At 52.1% G+C, this 24,085-nt stretch overlaps 7 protein-coding genes across 7 annotated transcripts, besides 1 other annotated feature; 5 read left to right on the top strand and 2 right to left on the bottom strand.

Annotated features, from left to right (window-relative positions):
* Positions 1 to 81: 81 nt before the first annotated feature.
* NFIA_080210 (proteasome regulatory particle base subunit RPT2) lies at positions 82 to 1,900 on the top strand (the record flags this gene model as incomplete). Its single annotated transcript, XM_001259975.1, has 4 exons — positions 82 to 264; positions 391 to 456; positions 526 to 1,594; positions 1,647 to 1,900. The coding sequence occupies 4 exons, from the start codon at positions 82 to 84 to the stop codon at positions 1,898 to 1,900; spliced, it is 1,572 nt and encodes a 523-aa protein (XP_001259976.1).
* A 279-nt stretch (positions 1,901 to 2,179) lies between these two features.
* On the top strand, positions 2,180 to 3,961 carry NFIA_080200 (WD40 repeat domain-containing protein; the record flags this gene model as incomplete). Its single annotated transcript, XM_001259974.1, has 1 exon — positions 2,180 to 3,961. The coding sequence occupies one exon, from the start codon at positions 2,180 to 2,182 to the stop codon at positions 3,959 to 3,961; it is 1,782 nt and encodes a 593-aa protein (XP_001259975.1).
* Positions 3,962 to 4,962: 1,001 nt separating this feature from the next.
* NFIA_080190 (DUF803 domain membrane protein) lies at positions 4,963 to 7,529 on the top strand (the record flags this gene model as incomplete). The annotated part of the gene is made up of 2 exons (XM_001259973.1): positions 4,963 to 5,959; positions 6,106 to 7,529. 2 exons carry the CDS (start codon positions 4,963 to 4,965, stop codon positions 7,527 to 7,529), a joined length of 2,421 nt encoding a protein of 806 aa, XP_001259974.1.
* Positions 7,530 to 8,784: 1,255 nt separating this feature from the next.
* On the top strand, positions 8,785 to 11,669 carry NFIA_080180 (putative beta-glucosidase; the record flags this gene model as incomplete). The annotated part of the gene is made up of 11 exons (XM_001259972.1): positions 8,785 to 8,962; positions 9,033 to 9,125; positions 9,181 to 9,288; positions 9,348 to 9,424; positions 9,476 to 9,583; positions 9,640 to 9,818; positions 9,865 to 9,933; positions 9,984 to 10,199; positions 10,248 to 10,545; positions 10,599 to 10,837; positions 10,892 to 11,669. The coding sequence occupies 11 exons, from the start codon at positions 8,785 to 8,787 to the stop codon at positions 11,667 to 11,669; spliced, it is 2,343 nt and encodes a 780-aa protein (XP_001259973.1).
* A 349-nt stretch (positions 11,670 to 12,018) lies between these two features.
* NFIA_080170 (uncharacterized protein) lies at positions 12,019 to 13,891 on the bottom strand (the record flags this gene model as incomplete). Its single annotated transcript, XM_001259971.1, has 3 exons — positions 12,019 to 13,614; positions 13,684 to 13,809; positions 13,868 to 13,891. 3 exons carry the CDS (start codon positions 13,889 to 13,891, stop codon positions 12,019 to 12,021), a joined length of 1,746 nt encoding a protein of 581 aa, XP_001259972.1.
* Positions 13,892 to 14,132: 241 nt separating this feature from the next.
* Positions 14,133 to 14,183: a microsatellite.
* A 715-nt stretch (positions 14,184 to 14,898) lies between these two features.
* NFIA_080160 (GRAM and VASt domain-containing protein) lies at positions 14,899 to 18,824 on the top strand (the record flags this gene model as incomplete). The annotated part of the gene is made up of 3 exons (XM_001259970.1): positions 14,899 to 15,323; positions 15,401 to 18,066; positions 18,121 to 18,824. The coding sequence occupies 3 exons, from the start codon at positions 14,899 to 14,901 to the stop codon at positions 18,822 to 18,824; spliced, it is 3,795 nt and encodes a 1,264-aa protein (XP_001259971.1).
* Positions 18,825 to 19,689: 865 nt separating this feature from the next.
* On the bottom strand, positions 19,690 to 21,839 carry NFIA_080150 (DUF2985 domain-containing protein; the record flags this gene model as incomplete). The annotated part of the gene is made up of 4 exons (XM_001259969.1): positions 19,690 to 20,453; positions 20,506 to 20,580; positions 20,647 to 21,030; positions 21,092 to 21,839. 4 exons carry the CDS (start codon positions 21,837 to 21,839, stop codon positions 19,690 to 19,692), a joined length of 1,971 nt encoding a protein of 656 aa, XP_001259970.1.
* Positions 21,840 to 24,085: the final 2,246 nt, after the last annotated feature.

Raw genomic sequence — 24,085 nt, 5'->3', positions numbered from 1 at the left:
GGTAGTACTCCGTAGTCCGTAGTCCGCTATGTAACGGAGATGCCTTAGGCGAAAAATCAGGCGATATGTCACGTGCTATGAATGCTGGTCGCCAAGACCGGACCAGATGGCGACAACAGCTTACCTGAGAGCTCTCCGTCCGTCTGTCCAGCGGAAGCTTCACTCACTCAATACGTTCACGCCTTCATCCACCCTCTAACATCAACCACCCCTTTCAACGACTCTGCTGGTATCAAGGTTGCTGTCGTCAGGAGACTAATTCTGGTACCGCTTTTTAACTCTTAACTGCACAGACTCTGGGAACATGGTATGTATACCAGAGCGCTTTCGTCATTAGTGCCTTTGTTGCCTTGGTGCCGTTCGAGCCAGCCTAACGTGTCTTGAAAACAGGGTAACCAGCAGTCAAACATCGGTGGAGGCCCTGGCGGGGATGGGAGAGATGACAAGGATAAGAAGGTGAGTCGATGTCTTCGACACGTTTTCTGAAGCCGCAAGTTCAGTAGCTGACAAAGCCTACGTCTGCAGAAGGAGAAGCCCAAGTACGAACCACCACCACCACCTACCACCAGGGTTGGGCGGAAGAAGCGCAAGGCTGCCGGCCCTAGCACTGCCTCAAAACTTCCCGACATTTTTCCTACGTCACGATGTAAATTACGATACCTTCGAATGCAACGAGTCCATGACCACCTGTTGCTCGAAGAGGAGTATGTGGAGAATATGGAGCGTCTGCGCAAGGCCAAAGCTCAGGCAACGCTGGACTCTGTGAGCCGAGGTGACCTGGATATCATGGACAGGAATGCGGACGAAAGGAGCCGCGTGGATGACATGAGAGGCAGCCCCATGGGAGTCGGTAACCTGGAGGAGCTGATTGACGATGACCATGCGATTGTCTCGAGTGCTACCGGCCCCGAGTACTACGTTTCTATCATGTCCTTTGTCGACAAGGATCTGCTGGAGCCTGGTGCCAGCATCCTTCTGCATCACAAGTCTGTATCTGTCGTCGGTGTGCTGACGGAAGAGTCCGATCCTCTGGTCTCAGTCATGAAACTCGACAAGGCACCAACCGAGTCGTACGCAGATATTGGTGGTCTCGAGTCGCAGATTCAAGAAGTCCGAGAGTCTGTCGAGTTGCCCTTGCTCCACCCGGAACTGTATGAGGAGATGGGTATCAAGCCGCCAAAGGGTGTCATTCTCTACGGTGCTCCTGGTACCGGTAAAACCTTGCTTGCCAAGGCTGTTGCAAACCAGACCAGCGCCACTTTCCTTCGAATTGTCGGAAGTGAGCTGATCCAGAAATACCTGGGAGATGGTCCTCGGTTGGTGCGACAGATTTTCCAGGTTGCTGCCGAGCATGCGCCCTCGATTGTCTTCATCGATGAAATTGATGCCATCGGTACCAAGCGTTACGACTCTACATCTGGCGGTGAACGAGAAATCCAGCGTACTATGTTGGAGCTTCTTAACCAACTGGATGGTTTCGACGACCGTGGTGATGTAAAGGTTATTATGGCCACAAACAAGATTGAGACTCTGGATCCTGCCTTGATCCGTCCGGGCCGTATTGACCGAAAGATTCTCTTCGAAAACCCAGACCGTGAGTGTCCTGCTAAGGAGCTTGCTGTGGTTCGTTGACTGACAATTCACAGAAAATACCAAGAAGAAGATCTTCACACTGCACACGTCCAAGATGTCTCTCGGAGATGACGTTGACCTCGATGAATTCATCAACCAGAAAGACGATCTCTCTGGTGCTGATATCCGAGCTATTTGCACAGAGGCCGGTCTGATGGCGCTGAGAGAGCGCCGTATGAGGGTGCAAATGGATGATTTCCGTGCCGCTAGGGAACGGATCATGAAGACTAAGCAGGATGGCGGTCCTGTGGAGGGCTTGTATTTGTAAGGCGGGAATATGGTCAATAGGTGCCTTATGGCTACGTAAATCGAGCAAGATGGCTTCTCTTTAAGAGCCCTTCCATGATGTATTCTACTAGTGAACCGAGCTACCAATCTCTATGGTGATGTTTACCTCTACCGCTTCGTAGTTGTGGAGACTTGATAAGACACTGTAGATGCAAACACCGCAAACATTGCAAAAGTGGCAAACGGAAGCAGTTGTAACATCATCAAGTCATTTTCCGATTAGCTTTGAATAAGCACTTTGCAAGATTTTTCGATCACAATGGACGGGTTCGACGAAGAAGCATTCAAAAAATTCTTCCCGAGTAGCTTCGGCAAGCAAGAAAAGCAGCTTGATGTGAATGCCCAGATCGACCGCACCAAGCGGTCGAAACTTTCAGCCGAACCAGATGGCAATAAAGAGGAAGATACTGACACCAAACCGGCAGTCGGAGACGCTGAAGCCGCAGATGAGACAAGAGGACACAATGGAAAAGCCGATTCAGAAGATGATTCCGACGACGATGATGACTCTGACGAGGAGGAGGACGAATTCCCAGTCTCTCACGAGCTTCTTATCAAGACACATGAGCGCGCAGTGACGACCATGACGGTGGATCCGGCAGGAGCGCGATTGATTACAGGCTCGACTGACTGCACACTCAAGCTCCATGACTTTGCCTCTATGACACCGTCTACTGTACGCGCATTCAAATCCGTCGATCCATCTGCTAAGAAGCAATCCGCCGCCCAAGAAACACACCCGGTGCACTATGTCGCATTCAATCCTCTGTCCCCAAGTCATGTCATGGTTGTTTCGGCAACGCCGCAACCTCGGATTCTGGACCGCGACGGCGATACCTTAACCGAATTTGTGAAGGGAGACATGTACCTAAGAGATCTTCATAACACCAAAGGCCATATAGCGGAAGTGACTAGTGGCGCTTGGTCTCCGACCGATTACAACTTGTGCGTCACCGCAGGAACGGACAGCACGGTTCGCATCTGGGACGCGAACGTCGGGCGATCGCAAAAGGAGGTCATTGTACACAAGTCTAGGGTGGCTGGATCCGCTGGTCGGAGCAAGATGACCGCTGTCGCATGGGGCTCTCCCAAACAGGGCGGCCCTAGTATTCTCGTCGCTGCTGCCCTCGACGGAAGCTTGCTGATGTGGGGAGGGAATGGACCGTTCACTCGGCCTAGTGGAGAGATCAGAGATGCGCATACTCGTGATACATGGACGAGTGGACTGGACATCAGCTCGGACGGAAGACTAGTCATCACCAAGGGAGGGGACGATACCATCAAGCTCTGGGACACTCGAAAATTTAAACAGCCAATCACCACCGTCTCGCATCCATCGATTTCAGCTCGTTATCCGTCTTCCAACATTATCTTCTCACCTACGTCGGCCAATGTCATTACAGGCTCAGAGACTGGTCATCTACACATCCTGAACCCAGCTACCCTGAAACCTGAGCTTGTCACGCCAGTCACGCCTGGGTCATCTCTCATCACTGTTCTCTGGCATGAAAAGCTCAATCAGATCATTACTGGTTCCGCCAACGCTGAGACACATGTTCTGTACAATCCCAATATGTCGACCAAGGGAGCTGCCTTGGTCATGTCCAGGGCGCCTAAACGTCGCCATATCGACGATGACCCGTCGCTTACCATGGACCTGTCTGCTGGTATCTCGGGCGACTCCGTTGTGGTCGGATCGAACGGAGTCCCTCACTACAGCTCGGCTACCTGGTCTGCCCGCCATCCTACCATCGGGCTCACGGCTTCGGGTCGTTCCAGAGACCCGCGACGACCACATCTGCCGGCAACTACTCCTTTTGCAAAATCGCAGCCGGATGAACGGCATATCCGCGAAAATATTCCTCTTAGTTCCATGCGAGACGAAGACCCTCGCGAGGCGCTGCTGAAGTATGCCGAGAAGGCCGAGAAAGACCCGATTTTCACCAAGGCATGGAAAGAAACACAGCCAGTACCGATATTCAGAGAGCTGAGCGATGACGAGGAAGAGCAAGAACCCGATAAGAAGAGGGCCAAGCGGTGAAAGGATCGCCCCAAAAGAATCTTTCTACGTTCCTGATTTCGTGGCACTTTCCACTCTCTTGCAGCTCGGGTAGGGGTCTTTTCGAACGCTAATGTATATATATGCAAGATGGACGGCGTTGCGGGGGAACATGATCTGTCTGTTTAGTGTAATCAGATCCAAAACTATCATCGATGGATTAGCATCAATAATTAGAGATACCCTCGTCCGTATGCATTTATCAGGATTTTATGCACATTAGACTCAAGTAGCAGCAGAGAGAATTGTCAGCCGGTGGGAAATTTGATGCTCGATGACGTTGGACAGGAGGGGTGGGGTGTCCACTGATGGCTTTCCAGGCTGTTGTGGAGGTCAGACCAATGATGATCCTCCAGGCGGAAAATGGCACTTCGATAGTCGCTTTCTCTCTCTACCTTACTCAAAAAGGCTATGAGCTCGCACCGACCTGTCTGCCTTAGCCTTGTCACTACTCACGATGCTGCGCTTGAGTGTGTTCTCATCCGCTGCCTTCTTAATTAGATCGTCCGAGCGATCGTTCGTATTCTCGCCATTCTAAATCCGCGCCCGGCCAATCCTCCGACCATCCCGGTTGTTCTACAGTTGCTCGTGAACGACAGCAAGACCACCCCTTTCTGTCCGTTGCTGGCCGACATCGTTCCTCTTTCATTGTTTCCAGAAGTCTTGTTTTGTCTTGGGAAGTGCAGATATAAAGCTTTGGAGCTTAGTAGAGTCACGGAACAGAATGCGCCATTTTTTACCAGCATGAGTGATTGTTTACTGCTGAAATCGAGCATCGTTTCATCAGATCGGTTTCTTTCAGCGTCTGGACTGCACCCATCGAGTTCTCATCCTCAGTCTTCAATCCTCCGTTTTCCGCATCATATTGAGTATTTTGGCCCGGGTGATAACGATCGATTCGTCTCAACGTGTGTCAGCGGAGCTCTCGAAGCTCCTCAACCCGTTCTTTGCCCCCTACCTGGTCGCTTCTTTCTTACATCTGAATGGCTTCCTTTCAAGAGGAGCCCTTAGCCGCAGGCCTGCTTACGGTTCTTGTCACTTCTTTCGCCCCTACTCCGACCGCCACCGCATCCGCCTCTTCATCGTTTCAACATTTACCTTCGTCGACATCGGGCTCTGATCCGAATACCGGCGGCCACAATGGAGGGCATATACATGAATGGTCGTCTCTGATTGGTATTGTGACTGCATTGGTGGGAAACGTGCTCATATCTCTGGCGCTCAATATTCAACGTTACGCTCACATCCGGATCGAGAGGGAGTGGGAGCAGAGCAAGCTACAAAGGGAGATACAGTGGAAACGGGCCAACTCGGGCCGGAATGCAGCAGGTGTCTACGGAGCTACCGTAGACGAAGAGGATGGCAGAGAACCTAGACGAGAGGGACGTCCGTTTCCTCGTTATCGAGACGAGTCTCCGGATTCCGGGCCAGAATTGCCCGAGGACTTTCTAAGATGGAGCGACGAGTTCTCGGATGGAGAATCAGGCCCGCGCGGTCGCCTACGCGAGTCCTTTCTATCGGACCAAACTATTCGTGCCGGGGATAAGGATTCTCGCCATGGCCGGCGCAAATCATACCTCCGCTCGCCGTACTGGTGGGCGGGCATCGTGCTCATGTGTCTCGGCGAGATCGGTAACTTCATGGCGTACGGGTTTGCTCCTGCATCGATTGTGTCCCCGCTAGGCGTCGTCGCGTTGATCTCAAACTGCGTTATTGCCCCAATAATGCTCAAGGAGAAGTTTCGCCAACGCGATGCCTGGGGGGTGCTCATTGCAATCGCCGGTGCTGTTGTGGTCGTGCTCAGTGCCAGTTCGTCGGAAGAGAAAATCGGTCCCCATGATATATGGGTCATGATCACGCGCTGGGAATTCGAGCTGTACTTGGGTCTGACAGCCTGCTTGATAATCGCCCTCATGTGGGTGAGCCACAAGTATGGCTCTCGAACCATCCTGATAGATGTCGGGCTAGTCGCGCTGTTTGGTAAGTCTCTGTCATTATTGATGCGGTTGTTTTGATCGTGTGAACCAAGTACTCATTCAGATGTCAAGGTGGATATACCGCATTGTCGACAAAAGGTGTCTCGTCACTGCTGTCATTTACGCTTTGGCATGCTATTACCTTTCCAGTCACCTATTTACTGGTGTTTGTCCTTGTTTTCAGCGCTCTGATGCAGATTCGGTACATCAACCGGGCTTTGCAACGTTTTGATTCCACCCAAGTCATCCCAACGCAGTTCGTACTCTTCACATTGTCGGTTATCGTTGGAAGTGCTGTGTTATACCGCGACTTTGAGAACTACACCGCCGAGCGCGCCTCAAAGTTTGTCTCTGGCTGCCTTATGACATTCCTAGGCGTGTACTTTATCACGAGTGGCAGAGCCCGTGCAGATGACGAGTCTTCTTTCTCCATTGATGACGAGGAAGAAGCGATTGGGCTTCTGGGAGGAGAGCAGTATCAGGACAATGTTGACATTGCCCCTCCTGCGCATCAAGCTAGGACAGCCAAACTCGGGCAGAGGCAATCAATACCTGATGAGAACGATCTACAGTCCCCGTCGGGATCTTTACTGGGCAATGGAATTGAGGACGTTGATGAGGACCAACTCACTCCCAAGGGTGCTCTGTCCGCTGCTCCTTCATCTCCTGTCGGCTCCTTGACCGCGGAATCTCCTACACAGCCGTCTCCCGGGCATCCGTCTTCTTTGCACTCGCACTCTCACTCACTGTTGACGAACCCATGGGCGGACCACTTGGAACAACACGTTCAGGCTTCCAAATCCGAACCGCAGCTTCACCGACCAGCCACTCCTCCGAAACAGTCCGAAACTGCCAACACTGATTCAGCAGTCCTCTTGCAGTTTCCTCCTGCCCCTGGTATTGAAGATCACGGCTACCGACCCTCGTCTCCATCCAAGCCCGACCACGTCGAACCGGCTGGCCGAGCAAGTACCGTCCCCCAGACTCCTCCCGCAAGGAACCTACGCAATTCTATATCCAAGCATTTCTCTCCCGGCCCACTTCTCCCTACCCTTTCGGCAGGTTTCAGTGCGGTCGTTGCCGAATCACTTCGCCGTGGTGAAACCAGTCCCGTGAAAGACCGAAAGTCGCATAAGCGATCCGCTCGAAGAAAGCAGCTAAGCACAATAGCCTTTGACGGCTACATGCGCAACAGGGACAGAGGCCCTTCAGATGAGGTGGATGCGGGTGTGGACCAGCATCTTCCATTCCAACTTGCGACTGCTCGACTCCATTCTACTGGGGATCTCCCGACGGCTCCTGGGCTCGTTGGTAACTCCACCCCGGCAGTAGACTCTGAAGATCAGTCCATCAATCAAAGTGGAAACGGTATCACCACGCTCACCCGACTTCGCAGCCTTAGTGATTCATGGAGTGGAGGTTTAGCATGGCTTGGTGGCGCTCTACGAAAGCCTAACAGCAGCAACAAGGCGTTGGACAATACGACAGCAGTCGAAGCAGACGAGAATGACAGTAGCACCGAGACTCATGATGGAGGGGGTGGTCGCGAAAGTGGCGCAGATACGCGGACGTAGGCCTGGACGGAGCAGTTTCTTCTCTGCGGCGGCAGGCTCATTCCAGTCGTCGGTACATATTTGTTGTTATTGTTGTAATAATGGGTGGTTGGCCGGTTTGATTCTGAGTCTATATATCCATGATATACGGTTCCTATCTTATAATAGTAGTTTCACACTTGGACATGACATTGCCGGGGTTGGCTCCATTATATACATAACCATTGAGCCATTGCAATGCGAGTCCTGGTGATAATTGAGGTCTAATGGATATCTTTTCAACAATTCAGGGGGATCTTTCCCAGCCAGAGCAGTTCCACTTCCATTCTCCTCTCCCCTGGCTCCCATGCTTCCAGTCCCAAAATCCTTTACGAGGTAAAGCAATCCTTGACCTCGGCCGCTATCATGGCAATTGCGGAAAATGATCAGCTAACGGGTGCAGGATTTCTCTTGTGGTTTCTGCGTTGACTTGCATCCGATGATTCCATAGGTGGAAAATACATCTTGCAGCACCCTAACTCCCTTAGATCCCAGCATGGATCATTTATTCCTCACCAGTCTCGACGCTCGCTTTGATTGAATCCTGCCAAAACCACATTCAAGTCAGCCACTAGGCATTCATCCTGCTAAACTCTTCCTTGAATTTAGCCGTCCGAATGCTTCTCCGCATCTTCTCATCGCTACAATTCCGGGGATATCGGCCCAACTCCATCCCTAGTTCCTTAGCATTTGCGATTGGCATTGCTGTTGAAGGCTCCAAGCCAATTTCATGGAGTGTGGATCTTTGCTCCGTACCACGCTGATGTATTCATTCGCCAGTATATGACTTTCTCATCTCCCCTAAGGCCCTAATGGTGTTTTCGAGCCGGACTCATCTCCGCACTAGACCTAACCTCCAACCTAAAGCACGATAGCTTGAACGCTTGCCTCTTCTGTGTCAAACAATGCACTCGGTCTATTAGATTGCGATGGCAGCATTGAAGGCAATTTATTACGATGGCCTCTTATTTTTACCTTTTTCCTGCTCCGAGCATGGCCTAGCCACATGCCGAGACACAAGAGTAATTACTGGATAATGGCGTGTACTGCGGAGACTGCAGAGCGCAGTCTGCAGCAGCGTGGTAAATAATAGATAAATCGCCGTGCCTCCCTCGTGGATCAATTGTCTTTTTCTTTTTCTGGTTGCGTCTCTGTCCCCTGCATGGCTCGCTGAGGAGAGATTTCGCAATTATTGTTTCTACAGGGACAGTTTGAATCTGTCCATCTTCGCACCAGGATGGTTGGAACTTTTCTCTCCAAGAGCTTGCTGCTCTTGCAGCTTGTGTCGGCTTTGTCTACGGGACAAGCTGCTTCGATGCCGCTGTACAAAGATCCCAGTGCGCCTGTGGAAGACCGAGTGAGCGATCTTCTAGGCAGGATGACGATCGATGATAAGATGGCCCAATTGATGCAGGGTTCGTTGATTCAATCCCCTTTGCTTTTAATAACCACATTCATTGACAAAGCTGATTGAGTTGGTTGCAGGTGATATTACCAATTGGATGAATTCTACCAGCGGAGCATTCAACTACACCGGTCTCGTCGAGAATATGAAGATGAAGGCGGGATCGTTCTATGGTAGACAAACCGGACCCTGACTTCAAGCGAATGATAGCATTGACGATACTTCCAGTTGGCTATCCCGTTTCTTGGGATTGGATTGCTACCAATGTCAAGAGAGCCCAAGATTATCTTATGCAGAACACGACACTTGGAATTCCGGCGCTTGTCCAGACTGAGGGTATGGCTGATGATATGTGTGACTCGTGTCAAATGCTGATGGCATTCGATCGTCTATAGGTATTCATGGTTTCTTGACTGGCAACGCGACAATCTTCAATTCGCCTATTGCGTATGGCTGCTCCTTCAACAGAGAGGTACGTATTCTGCATCTTGTTGCTTGGGGCAAATCTAACAGAGAATTACAGCTGGTGCAAGAGATGGCCAAATACGTGGCCCAGGAAGCTCGTACACTTGGTGTCACCCAGATCTTTGCTCCTGTCGTGGACCTGGCTCGCGAGCTGCGGTTTGGTCGGGTAGGCCATGCGTTCAGTCTTCCTATCATGCAGGGCACTTACATAACCGCTCCTAGGTTGAAGAAACGTTCGGCGAAGATCCATACCTTTCGGGAGAGATGGGATATAGCTACGTCAAGGGCCTCCAGAGCCTCAACGTCTCCTCGATGGTCAAGCACTTTATAGGATTCAGCCAGCCTGAACAGGGTATCAACACTGCTCCTGTTCACGGAGGCGAGAGATATCTGCGCACAACGTAAGTGGCCAAGGATCAAGACGCGAATTGATACTGATCTAGACAGTTGGTTCCCGTCGTTCAAGCGAGCGATCATTGACGCTGGCGCATGGAGTATCATGAGTGCTTATCACTCGTAAGTGTGTTTTGACAGTGACCGCAAGAAGCTGCTGACAACTTGCTTAGGTATGACGGCATCCCTGCTGTTTCGGACTACCATACTCTGACCGAGATCCTGAGAGGCGAATGGGGCTACGATTTCTTTGTCATGAGTGATGCCGGCGGCACAGATAGATTGTGCTCGGCCTTCAAGCTCTGCAGAAGCAACCCTATTGACATGGAAGCCGTCACTCTCCAGGTTCTTCCTGCCGGTAACGACGTCGAGATGGGTGGTGGTTCTTTGTAAGTTTCTACCTGGGATCTGATTGTTCCTTGCTGACATATGCAAAGCAATTTCCGGAAGATCCCTGAACTGATCAAGGCCGGCAAGCTTGATATCAAGACTGTCGACACCGCCGTCTCAAGAGTGCTGAGAGCGAAGTTCGAGATGGGCCTCTTTGAAAACCCCTATCCCGCTGCCCCCAAGTCCCAATGGAACAAGCTCATCCACAGCAAGGAAGCCGTCAAGCTTGCTAGACAGTTGGACAAGGAGTCCATTGTTTTGCTGGAAAACCATAACAACACCCTTCCTCTGAAGAAGAAGGGTGACATTGCCGTTATCGGACCCATGGCCCATGGATTTATGAATGTAAGTGCCTCTGCAAGGCTCATGACATGTATAATGTTGCTCATAATGATTAGTACGGAGATTATGTGGTCTACAAGAGCCAGTACCGGGGCGTCACTCCCCTGGACGGCATCAAGGCTGCGGTTGGTAAGAAGGCAAACATCCACTACGCCAAGGGATGCGAGCGATGGAGCAACGACCAGTCCGGCTTCGCCGAGGCCGTCGAGGCAGCGAAGAAATCCGACGTGGCCATTGTCGTCGTTGGCACCTGGTCAAGAGACCAGATGGAGCTGTGGCAAGGGCTCAATGCAACGTGAGTCACTCCCTGCAAACAAATACCCTACATCGCGAACTAAACCCTACGCAGGACCGGCGAACACGTCGACGTAAACGACCTCTCCCTCGTCGGCGCCCAAGCCCCCCTGATCAAAGCCATCGTCGACACCGGCGTCCCCACCATCGTCGTCCTCAGCAGCGGCAAGCCCGTAACGGAGACCTGGCTCTCCAACTCCACCGCTGCGCTCGTCCAGCAATTCTACCCCTCCGAGGAAGGCGGCAACGCCCTCGCCGACGTCCTCTTCGGCGACTACAACCCTTCCGGCAAGCTCTCCGTCAGCTTCCCCTCCTACGTCGGCGACCTCCCCATCTACTACGACTACCTCAACTCCGCCCGCTCCATCGGCGACTCCGGCTACGAGCTGCCAAACGGCACCCTCGTCTTCGGCCACCAGTATGTCTTCGGCAGTCCGCTCCCCTGGTACCCCTTCGGCTACGGCAAGAGCTACTCCACCTTCGAGTATGGGCCTGTCACCGTCGACAAGGCGAACGTCACTGCCTCGGATACCGTCACCGTTAGCGTTGACGTGACGAACACCCACAAAAGCATGGATGGGACGGAGGTTGTGCAGGTGTACATCCAGGATGAGATTTCGTCGGTTGTGGTGCCGAATCGCCAGCTCAAGGGGTTCGAGAAGGTGGTCATCCCCGCGAAGAAGACCAAGACTGTCAAGATCAAGATCAAGGTGCAGGATCTGGGGCTGTGGAACTCGGCGATGAAGTATGTCGTTGAGCCCGGGGCGTTCACTGCGTTGGTGGGGAGCAGCTCCGCGGATATTAGGGGCAATGCTACCTTTTACGTGCAGTAGAGTGGATGCTGTTGGCTCTTTTATCCAGGTGGACGAGGGTTGTGCGTTTTGGGGAAGGTGTATATAGCTTATTTATGAATAACTTGTGCACATGTCCAGAGGTGTGACAGGCATTTGTAGATTGGCGTATGCCTGACAAGTTGTAGTATCTGTGGACTTATCCATGGAGTCTGTGCCTCGGCATAGAAATATGTAACGTGACAATTCTTCGTCTTCAATTGATACTTTCCCATATTGTGTTCAATTGCTGAAGCTTTACTGTAACACATTTTGAAGAATCTGGGGAGGATGTCGCCTTGAGTTGCTATGTCTAGCACAACCCAACCGACATGGTGTGGCCACCCGCCAGCTAGCTATCAGAGGCATCCCCTTTCGCCTCCGGCCCTGTACTTTCATTCTCCGTGTCGCCATCCGATTTTGACTTGGCGCTCTCAGCCTGCTCCTGGGTATTGGAATCCGCACTGGGAGTAGTTCCGGGCTTGTCACCGCTCTTGACCGTATCCGCTGTAGAAGAACCCGCAGCAACCCTACCCTCCGCCCGTCTAGTCTTCGCTCCTTCCTTCAATTTCTCCCATCGTTCTCGGTAGCGGCCCAAGACGTCCCGTAGTTTCTCGTTCTCGCGGCGGACGCGCTCCAGCTCTTTCTCGTTGCGGCGCATGCGCTCTTCCAGTTCCTTGATACGCTGGTCTGAGTCCATTGCAGCGGAGGGAGACACAGCGGCGGAGGAGCCCTGAGCACCGTAAGGGTGGTCGGGCCACGGGCCGTTGTGGTGGTGCATTGCTTTTAGGGACTGCTGCAGAGCCATGGAAGACGATTGCGCGTTGACTTCCCACATGTGCAGCCGCTTGGAAAGGGTATCGGATAGATGCTTGAGCGCCTGATTCTCCATCTGTAGTTCCTCCATGGTTTTCGGGTTGTGCAGGCTGGTGAGTTTGTCCGCGGCGCGACTCGCCCGGCCGCGTGAGCCCGTCAGACTCTGGCGTAGCTCAGGCGATGCGGGAGTCTCGCGCGCATCGACAAAGTCATCGTCCGCCTCATCGAGGCTGTTGCGTCGGGCTTCCTTCTCGGCTCGGGTGAGGATGCCGGCGTACGAGACTGTGCCGCCTGTGGTAGGCACAACGTAGAATGATTCTGCGGTGTTCCCTGCTCCGTTGCCGTTTGAGTCCCGGATCGCTCGGAGGGCGGCGCGGGAGAAAATCCTGCTGACGTCTGGCTCGGTGAACTGGCCGAGTCGATCAGAGGTTGCTTGATGGCGATCGACTTTGGTGTCGGCAGCGGATGATTTGCGTCTTGCGGAGTCGGACTGCGTGGATGCCTCTGAACCGAGCGGCAGACCGGCAAATGCTAGAGGCGCGGAAATCTTGGAGATGAGGCCTTCAAAGGTCGAATAGAAGCGTTGGAAGGGTTCCTCGGATGGTGCAGTCTTGTTCTTCTGCCGACCTGATTCGACCGTTTCCGGCGGCACGAAATGCTGAGATGTGATTTCGGTAGGACTGGTGACTGGTGGGGACCAGGGTTGTTTTGATGCAGATACGCCGCTTGGACGGTCCCTTAAATTGTGGGCTTGCGTTCCTCGTAGTCTCGACTCTCCGGTCTTCAGCTTGCTAGGACCCTCGGTCATCCTCGCCCCCGCCTGTTGCGAGGATACAGTGGGGGAAACGGGAGAGGCACGGCGGGGTTGAGACGGGATTCCTCGTGCAGAGGCCAGATTGCTGGCAATGGAGGAGGTTTCTCTTGCCGGTAACCGAGTGTTGCCAACCAATCTAGGCGGCTGCTGCTGCGCTTGCTCTGGCGAGGTCGGGGATAGCTTGGTCGTTTCCGATTCTCCAGTTCCCGTCTGCGCAGTGGCAGCGGATGTAGTACTGACTGGATTCTCATGTTGAAAGCGAAGGATTTGAGCGAGCTTCTTATGATGCTGCTCAAGCAGTTGGAGAGTACGCAAGGCCTGTGAGACAGATAATGAACACCGCGTTAGATCTTGACTGAATGTTGAATTTCAGCAATGCAAATGTACCTCACGGTCGGAACTATTTTGTGCAGCTGTCGCAAATTCGCCAGCAGCCAAGTCGTGTTCCTCGCTTGCTGCCACGGGATTGGCTTTGCGCGTCTCTAAGACGGCGTTGCGGGCGTGGGTATGAGCCTAATTCGGTGGTGTTGGTAGGATGGAATGCGGCGGAACATAGAGGACCAGCACTTACCAAGGTGAGCGGCGCAGTCTCCATGGCTGCTGCATGGATACAGACTGTATCTAATGATCTTGTATGCAGTTGTCAAAAGCAGCTCAGTGAGATGACTGGAAGAGCTGGAAGTGATAACGTGATAAGAGGAAGTGACGCCATCCGCAGACCGCCAAAGTGACTGAATTCCGTATGCGCCTAAGGCATCAAATGAAACCGTGACATTACTTTTACTTTACCTTTCACAATAAAGGTCCTGATCCGGACAATCGCATCTTGCACCCTTCAGGAACAGGAGGAATTTGAAAGTATCAGGAACAGGAGGAATTTGAAAGTACTACCTTTACTATGTAACTCGTCTAGTAGTACTCCTGCCCCTATCAACCCTAGATGATTGATCTAGAATCTCGATGCCAAAAATATGTACCGTAAAGAAAGCCACGGACTCCACTCCCAATCCAAAAATAAGCGTGGGCCGGGTCCAGGGTGACTTTTGAAAGGGTAATACTGCTTCATGACAGCCATTACATGCTGAGTGTGCATGGCCTTATCGGGGAGGTGGTAATACAAATACCGCCGCTTGCTGCTGCGGAAGTGAACCTGTCAGTGGTCGTCGTCATTTTCCAAGTGGCCTTCTCAAGCTTGTTCTCCATCGTGTCTCTCGCTGACTTTCGTTCATTTTGCTTCAATTTTTATCTACTCTTTATCTACAAGCTCTGATCCCTCGATTTTTGAAAGTAAAAACCCAGCACATTCTTTTCCATTTGTTGTGAAACCATGCTGCTGGGAATGCGGTCGTCCACAACCGCTTCCCCCCATGCTGTTGCTTCCCCCTCCTCCCTATAATTGTACAGCCTGAATTCCAGCCACCAGTCCTTGATGGACGCTTAGGCAAGGATTCTATACTTTGATTCTGCCACACTCAAGAACCGGAGTAAAGGTTTTCTTCAGATCATTGATTGGATTGGAGTAAACATTACTCACATTCTGCGTCGGCTCCTCAACCCGTCCCCTCCATACCTTCCTTTTTTCCGCACTCCGCTATATTCCTCATGGAGGAACCCACAATCCCGGAGCCTCCTCCGGTTCCCCAGACTGAACCACAAGGTTTCAGTAAATCCAATCGAACTTGGACTACTCCCGCCGACTTAGACACCATGTGGAGCTCCAGCCGCAGCAATGGGCGCGCGTCAATCTCATCCGGTTCTGATAGACCTAAATCACAAGCAGGCGAAGTGGCCGAAACCGCAAAGGCAGGTTCCAGCGGGTTCTCCAAGCTACTGAATGCTCGGCGGAAGCGAAAGAAGGAGAAGGAGCAGAAGCAAACGGAGGAACTGTCACTAGTCTCGGAGAATGACCCGGACCTACAGGAGAGTCGATCAAACGAGTCTCGCGGCGAGTCCTCGTCGGCGAATGACAATCTGAGCCCGCCAGGCGAAGTCATCACTCTTCTAACTGACGATTCTGAGCCTGATCGGTAAGCGTTGACGCATGGCTCCTCTACCATACAAGAGAAGCATTTTAGTTACTGACACTCCCCCGTTACATCTGAAGGACTCCTCCTCTCACTACCCGAAACTCCCATACCGGCTTCTACACTTCCTCCTCCCCATTAATCAAGACTACCTCTGTGGACCCAAATGACACCGACGAGACGCAGGCAGACGTCGAATCCGCCGTCAGTGGGCCCAGTGCAACTGCCTCGGAGACTTTCCTGGAAGGAGAACTCTCCAGACCCGCTACCGCATCGGGCCCTATGTTGAGTATCCCAGAGGAGCGCAGCAGTAAGAAGCGCAGCGTCTCGCCGGGCAGGCGGCTGAAAAATGCGTTTAGCTCCAATTCAAACAAGAAGGATACCAATCGCGAACGAACATCTTCTACCTCGGGCGCGAGTACGAAGAGCGGCGGCCTGTTGAGCAGAAGAAGCAGTCTCTCATCGAAGCGAAGCCAGACCATGGAAGTCGAGCCCCCTCCTGTGCCCCCGCCAATTCTGACGGATGTCAAGGAGGACAAGCCTCTGCGGATTCCTGATGGACCCAACCCACCGAGAACGCCGCCACATACTGCGCACCCTGCACCTCAAACAACCGTGACCCCTCCCACTCCGACTATTAGCCGCTCAGAATTCCCTAAATTATTCTCCTCCCCTGACGTCACAGAGTCTCCAGAGTCTGTCAAGTCAAAGGACCTACCGTCGGGCGTCATTGTAAGCACGTCTGGAAACATGATCTCGCACCGACGTGTGCGGTCTGCGTCCTCTGCATCTCACAAGCCTAGTAAACTCTCAAACTCTATATCCGCGTTGACCCCTACCGCCGAAGAACCTAAAGCCCCTTCCAGGTCCCCGTCCAGCAACCAGCAAACTGGTTTCTTCTCCTCCGTCTTTTCCGCCGCTCAAAATGCCGCGTCGACTCTGAGTAGCAGCCTCAATCCACAAGCCAAGGCGCGGACGGTGGCCCAACCTGAACCCGCAGCCTCTGACGAATCACAGTCCAAGAGCACAGCCGAAGGCTCGAAAGAGAACGAGAGGTCAATCGGGGAGAGGAAACCATCTGCCATCGATACGCTGGGGTCCGGGGACTTGAATTTCAGCCATCTTGACATTGATGCGCCTTCTGGCGGTTCTGTTTCGACTCCTGATGGCGTTGTGATCACGAAACCTGATAGGGCACCCGAGAAACGTGCCGCATACAAGAAAGATGAGGAGGCAGCAAGACTTGAGGATCAACACGCTGCGCGTGCGGTCTATATGGCTTATGAAAAGCCTTCTGAACAATCGTCAGCGCATCCGGCAGAGGAGGGCCTGGAGTTGCAATCAACCAACTCCCTTTCACGCGTGGATGGTGACCAAACCACCCCGAGCGGTAGCATATTCGAGGGCGAAACTGGCACTCGGCCTTATCGAAGCGGAAGCGTGCGAAGTCGACTGGCTCAGAGGCGTCATCGAGGCTCTTCTGGTGCGACCGCATCAACGGTGGGACTGGCTGGTGCTAGCGTTATTGCCCTGGGGGTACCAGGCGCCAATGCCAGTGTTCCTCGCCTGACAGGGTTCGCTGTGGCGAGTAAGAAGAGAAACCGGGATTTCCATCAACTGTTCCGTAGTGTTCCCGAGGATGACTACCTCATTGAAGATTACAGCTGTGCCTTGCAGAGAGAGATCATCCTGGCGGGACGTATCTACATCTCCGAAGGGCACATTTGCTTCTCCAGCAATATCCTTGGCTGGGTCACCACTCTCGTTATCAGTTTCGATGAAATTGTGGCCATAGAGAAAGAGTCAACTGCGATGGTGTTTCCCAATGCAATAGCCATCCAGACATTGCACGCTCGTCATACATTCCGGAGTCTACTCAGTCGAGAGTCCACGTATGACCTGATGGTGAACATCTGGAAGATCAACCACCCGGCCCTCAAGAGCTCCGTCAACGGAACAAGGGTTGCGACCGGTACCGGTGATAAAACCGAAAAGGCTGGCGAGAGCGAAGTCGAGAGCGATGATGACGACGAAGAAGAGATCTACGACGAGGATGAGGAGGGTGACAATGCTGAAAGCGTCTTCGGACCAGGAGGCGCCAGTGCGAACGCCAGCGAGCGCTCACTCCCCACGAAAGGACTGAGCCGGCAAGCCTCCGGTCTGCTTCAGAATGGCAATGGTACAGCGCCGACTGCGATGCCCAACTCCAACGGCGAGTCGAAGGCTGGCAAATCGAGCCCAGGTGGGGATGCAGATGGTGACTTCCCGGGACCGGCGACGCACCCGCCAACGGAGTATACCGAGCCCAACGGCCAGTATGACAAAGTCATCAAAGACGAAATCATCCCAGCTCCTCTCGGTAAAGTGTATTCTTACGTCTTTGGGCCGGCGTCCGGGTCGTTCATTCCCAAGTTTCTTGTTGAAAACCAGAAGTCTGGCGAACTCCAGTTCGAGAGTGAAAAGAAAGGCCTTACAAACGAAAGCAGAACCAGGAAGTATTCATACATCAAACCTCTCAATGGCTCCATTGGTCCCAAGCAGACCAAGTGTATCAGCACTGAAACCTTGGATTTTCTGGACCTAGAGAAAGCTGTCCTCGTCACCCTTTCGACGCAGACTCCCGATGTGCCTAGTGGGAATGTATTTTGCACCAAGACCAAATATCTGTTCACATGGGCACCGGGCAATCAAACTCGGTTTTATATGACTTGCACGATTGAGTGGTCAGGCAAGAGTTGGTTGAAAGGTAATATCCGTCTTCGCAGCTTCATGAACGTGGACTAACGCTAAGAACATATAGGTCCTATCGAAAAGGGTGCCATTGATGGCCAAACCACATTCGGCAACGAGCTTGTCGCTACCCTCAAAGCCGCTGTTGCTCCGCGTGCTCGTGGCGCTGGCGCTACCAAAGCAGGAGGTAAAAATGGTAAACGTAGAAAGAACGATACAGGGGCCGAAGAGACAGCCACTGTGGCCTCTAACACAACTCAGGATGCGAATGTGTCGCAGGCCAAGTCTTGGGGCTTTCTGGAGCCGGTCCATGGGCTGCTTGGGCCTGTTGTGGATATCCTCAAGCCGGTGTTGAGTGGCAATGTTGCTGTTCTGGTTATTGGCATCCTGCTTTTCATGGTCTTGTTCCGAAGCCCTTCTCAAACGTCGCGGATGTCGCATGATATTGGATGTCCTGGTTATTCCTTACCTCAACGGTTGGCTGCCTATGAAGAAATGTGGCGAAGGGAGGAGAGTGAACTCTGGAGCTGGCTGGAGGATCGAGTTGGCATGGAGGGGATGGCCTTCCCGGCAGCTAACCGACCCACCGATTCACAGCTGCGCCAGGGTTCCCTTCAGCTACAGGATAAGCTGCGCAATGAGAGGATGTCTGATCGCGAGATGAACCATGCTATCAGGACTACTCGCGAGCGGCTCGACGTCCTTGAAGAGATATTGAGCCGACGAAACTCTCAAAAGACTACCGACGATGAAGCACTACATCGTGAACTGTGAATGCCCATGAAATGCATCACAGCCGTTTCTCACACACCTATCTAATTCCATGTCCGACGCCTTGGTTGGCGATCAACCGAGACTTGACGTGTCACTCACTTGAATTTATTTTCTTTCTCAATCTTCGTACCTCCATATCCTTGTTCAGCGAGTCATTTGCGCTTCGAAATGACTTACCTTTCGTCTTGATTTCAAAATCTATGTTCGACAGCGATCAGCTATTGGCGTGAGATCCAGTCTCATATTTTCACCAGCAATTGTTTCCTTGCTCATATCTCTGTACAGTTTGCTTGAGCCCCGATGGGTTTTCTTTTCTTTGGCATTTGAATATCTTGTAAATGAGCGCCAACTGCCTGTCTATATCACCTCTCGCTTTTTTTTCCCTCTTGTTTTCGGACCTCCCGTGGGTTGTATAGGACGCATAGAATGCAAAATCTTTTGTCAAGGTACAATTTCAGGTTACTACAGCTGGTGGATCCGTAATATGTGATCGTGCTACGGAGACATGGAGACTTGTGATATTAGAGCAATCACATCAAGATTCGGAAACAAAATGCTCTAAATAGCCCTGATCTGACAACAATGCTAGCAAGTTGTCAAGCAAACAAACTATATAGCAACACTCTCAAGCACACAGAGAAACCATGAGATCCGAATCAACTCCAAGATGCTATAAATTAGAGCCAAAATTATGGTGCACATATATAACGAACTGCGGGGAATTAGATAGGATGAATAGGTGATCGCACAGGCGGATATAGTACATGGCGACGGGGCGCACCGATGCCCAGAGCGATCGGGTATATTCGTAGTCTTCGTAATATAGCAGACAGGGGAAAGAGGAAGAGGAATGAAGCTGTCAACGCTATGATGTAACCTTCAACGGACGTCGATCGAGCGACTTGCGCGACTGATCCAAGGACTTCCTCAGCTCGATCGATTTGCGCATCTCCTCCTTGCGTTTGTTCTTCTGCATTTTCTTGGCGGCTTCCTCGGTGAGCTGTTGGCGGAAGAGGCGCTCGACGACGTCCTTCTTGCGGGTGCGGCGGTCGCCGATCATGATCAGGACGCCGCCCATGATGTTGCAGGTGATGGAGCAGCAGAGGATAACAGTTGTGAGGGCGAACGGGCGCACGTGGTAGTTGATGCCCCACGTGCAGGCGCCGAGGGCGATCTGGAAGAGGGAGTGGCAGTCGAGGAGGACGACGATGGCGATGAGGAGGCGTAGTGGGAAGGCGTGGTGGGTGTATGTTTCGTGAGGCTTGTAGAAGGTATGGGATTTGGCGAATTTCTCTTGGTGGTGCATGAGTTTGCGCTGCTGGGTGGGGTTGAGCACGGAGAACTCGTGCTCTTCATCCTTGGGGGAGTCGCCGAGTTCGACGTCGACGTCGACGTCTACGTCTGCTTCGCGGCGCTCGGGGAGGTCGTTCTTGTCCCTGAGCGCCGGGAGGTCGCGCTTCTTGCGGATCTTCCAGGTTAGAAAGGTGTAGTGCGCAATGAAGATCATGTGGTAGGTGTCGATGGCTCGAAAGGGGGCCAGCCCGTCACCCATGATCGCGAATAAAGCCACAAGTACGTTATCGATGACATTAATGACGTATAGTTGCCTTCCTCCCACATTGATCCAGCCTTTTTGTATGTCAGCGTCGGAATTCGGTAATATCTGAGGAGGAGTGCATACCAATAAGGAAAAGCACCCATGCAAGCCCAAAAAGGGTGATGAGAGTTGCGTATAGAGTAACCAAAAACCCCAGCGCTGTCGACAAACTGCTATTAGCCACGGATCACAAGAGCAGCCAAAGGATGCCGTCCAGCGACTTACGTTTCGATACATATTTACCAAATCCAACCATGGACCGCTTGAAGGCAGAACGTCGGGAATGTAACATATGTCTGACCCGATCGTTCAACTCCTCCAACTCTTCCTTTGTCCATCCTTCCAAGGTCATTTCCTCAGGGAGAACAGCAAATTGGCGCTCGGGGCCCTCGTCTAACACAGAGGAGAGGCGGTGGGCTAACGTCGGACGGGTCTGCTTCGTGTCCGTCTCTGTTGTTTCACCCTCCTCGGTCTCTGTACTTGACTCATCGCGAGGGCTGGGCGGCGAGAGGGTATATGTGGGCATGCGGTTGATCCAATTACCTAGGTTGGGAATGAAGAGAGAGTTTTGCACGTTGGTGAGGGTAGATAAAGCCGCTACTTCGGGGTCTGCAGAGTGTACCCTGATCAGCAGCTGGTCGCATATAAATCTTCGCTCACAACAACTCACCAATAACGTCCAGCACATCTACCATGTGAGGGTGGTATTCATTGACATTCGGATTCGGAGGCGGCGTGACAGGAACAGCGCCATTAACAGTTGACGCGCGATTGCGCGAGAATCGATTGAGAGCTGCTTCGCTAGTCCGACGCAAAACATTTCGACTTCCTCTTCTTGGAATTCCCGGTGGAGGAGGCTCAAGGTGTGCTGTCGAAAAGGGCTGGGAAGAGGGGAGCTCGGCAATTGGACTGTGAGGGCTTGACGGCTCCTCCTTCAGAGAATACATGGGCATCACGTTCGTCTGATCACCTGCCGTCAACAGCGGAGAAACGAACGAGGAGGACCCCGACCAACGACCTGGACGAGGCTCAGAACTGCTACGCCGGCGACCCTGCCAGACAGCATCGCCATCATCTCCATCGCCACCATCGCGAGTTCCATCATTCGGCGTCCCATCATTCTGAACGGCTCTGGTAGCGTCGGGCCCGAAGATTTGAGAATTTCTTCGAAAATTTGATGCGTCCTCAGAGCCCACGTTCAGCGTATTACTCTTGTCCGCATTCACCTGCGCCTGTAAACTGAGACTATTGATGGAGGGTGGGCGTTGGATGCGGATACTTGGACGGCGCGAGCGGAGAGATGGGGCGCGCGGTCGGAGATATGACGTTGTCCCTCCAGGTATCGCATCGTTGGAAGAAGGCGGGTGGTGGTCCTCGGAGGCATCGGAAGAGCCGCCCACAGGCTCTATGCGATCCATTGGGGATAACTGAAGGAAAAAAGGAGCGTAATCCTTTTTCTCGAAGAGGAGGTGCAGAGGACAGGGAAGAGTTTAAGAAGGTTTTGCAGAGGCAAAATGGATGATGGTGAGCCAGCAGTCGGACACTGGGCGAGGAGGCAATGGTTGAGAACCAGGACCAGAACCACTAACCAGCCATTCAGCATGTCCGAAAGAAGGCCCGACTCCTTGACTAATCAGTCACTTTAAGGCCTCTAGGGTATCCATGGCTCTCTCAGGGCTTATCAATCTGCCTGTAGCCATGTAACCCCTCGAATTCCTGTCACTAAGCAGTCACTACGAGTGTCTGCAGAGGTGCAGTCTCCACAGATGTCCATGTGCGGTTGACGTCGAAGGCGCAGGAGCAGATCGTCCTAGCAGACCATGGTCTCTCCGAGGATTGGCCAGCGCAATTTTACTTTCTCTCACACTTTGTCATCCAAGACATTGCTGCATTAATTATCGGAAGCCACAGAGATATAGTATGCAATAATGGATCACTGTTGACGTCCAGTTATCAGCTAGTCTGATATATATGACTCGAGATCTGCACTGGAGGAAAGAAAGTTAGTGCCTGAGGCTACATATTATCTGACTATCAACAAGACACAACTGGAGACGTATGTTGAGCAGAAAAGCACAGAATAAATTGATAAGTGTCCTAGCACAGTGAATGTCCTAAACTTAAGCATGTCTTAATCGAGTAAGGATGATGGTAGTGGGAGAATTCAGTGACCATAGTAAATCTATCCTACATTCACTTACAGACTCCTGTAGATAAATATCTAACGGCCCTAATCTAGTCTGTATACATCTACTTTGCTACTCTCTTCCTTCTATGCAAACATATCTCCTAAGAGCTGTTTTTTTGCAAGTCTCTTTAGCCAGACAACCCTTACAATAAAGTGCGCACTACCGCTTACAAAAGTGCCAGCATAAGCGAGTGTCACGCTATGATATTAGAGGATGAGGGAGTAACACAGCAACACTACCTCAGCTATCTGCACATTTAATTCCAATCAATCAGGCCTTGAAGAGCTGCCAGGGATCTCGGACTTTAGAACACATCCTGACAATGACTGAAGAGAAGACGACACAGACCCTCAAGTCTGATACTGTCCCAAAAAGCAAGAGACTCTGCAACGGTACGCATCAGCTGATTGGTGCTGAGAAAGAGTGCTAATGTATCTTATTAGTTTCAGTCAAAGAGCCTAAGCCACAGGCAAAGAAAGAGCCAGAGGTGCCCAGCAAAAGGACAAACAGCAATTCAGGACCTACTGTCCTCAAAACGGCAAAACTCCCAGTGAAAGAACAGAGTCCCGCCGCTACCGAGAAGACTCAAGCAGTCACCAAGCAGGCTATATGCAGAATGTTGGTCAGTATGATGCTCAGAACTGCAGTTGGCCTGTCGCTCCTGTCGCTGCTGTCTTTCCCTTTGATGCTCGACCTAGAGCTCAGCGTTACACTCTGCCTGTGGGACAATCTGGCCGCGCTCAACCTATCGCACCCTTTGTCAGGCAGCCTGAAAGTCCATTGTATACAGGCGGGAAACTAACTAAATATACAGAACAGTATCCAGCGGGCAAACCCCTATACAGAATCATTCTTCAGAGACATGGCGCGGATGGTCACAAAAATGTTCCCGTGGGAATTGTTCGCGCAAGAACATGAATGTACAGTCCCCGAAGTCTCTGTGGCATTTTGCGCGCTAATCTTTGCTATCATGGGTGACCCTGAATTCATCTGGAAGAAGGAAGAGCATCTCACCACAGCTCAGTTTGGTAACATGATGATCCTTGAGTGGTGGAAGTATTACTTGAGCGTGTTGAAACCAAGAGCACGCATGTACCAGATGATGCAGCCGCCAACCCGAACGACCATTTTCACTCCATGCCAAGGGGCATGGCCTCAGACACAGATGGTTGAGACCTTTTGCGAAAACCTAGCGCTCGGAATCTCTCATCGCGTATTCCTAGATGGAACATAGGAAGAGTTGCATGCCAGGATCAAAGAGGAGGTTGAGATGGTGGAGTGTCGATGGCTGGAGAACCGAAGCCGTCGTTAAAGCTCTGCATACTGCAAGCTACAATGAGGTTCTTGCAAGTTGAGGGAAGAAAAGCGATGGAGAGAGTCGCTTTCGACGGTAATCGCTAAGAAGTTCATGGATGGCAGTTCATCAGCGATCGGAAGTGCTGTGGGTTTGGTAGACTGTGGAGCCCAACCCAGAT

Source organism: Aspergillus fischeri, genomic scaffold (genome assembly GCF_000149645.3).
Source record: "Aspergillus fischeri NRRL 181 1099437636264 genomic scaffold, whole genome shotgun sequence".
Taxonomy (NCBI): domain Eukaryota; kingdom Fungi; phylum Ascomycota; class Eurotiomycetes; order Eurotiales; family Aspergillaceae; genus Aspergillus; species Aspergillus fischeri.
The sequence above is the reverse complement of the archived record's forward strand: the minus strand, read 5'-3'. Positions and strand labels throughout refer to the sequence as shown.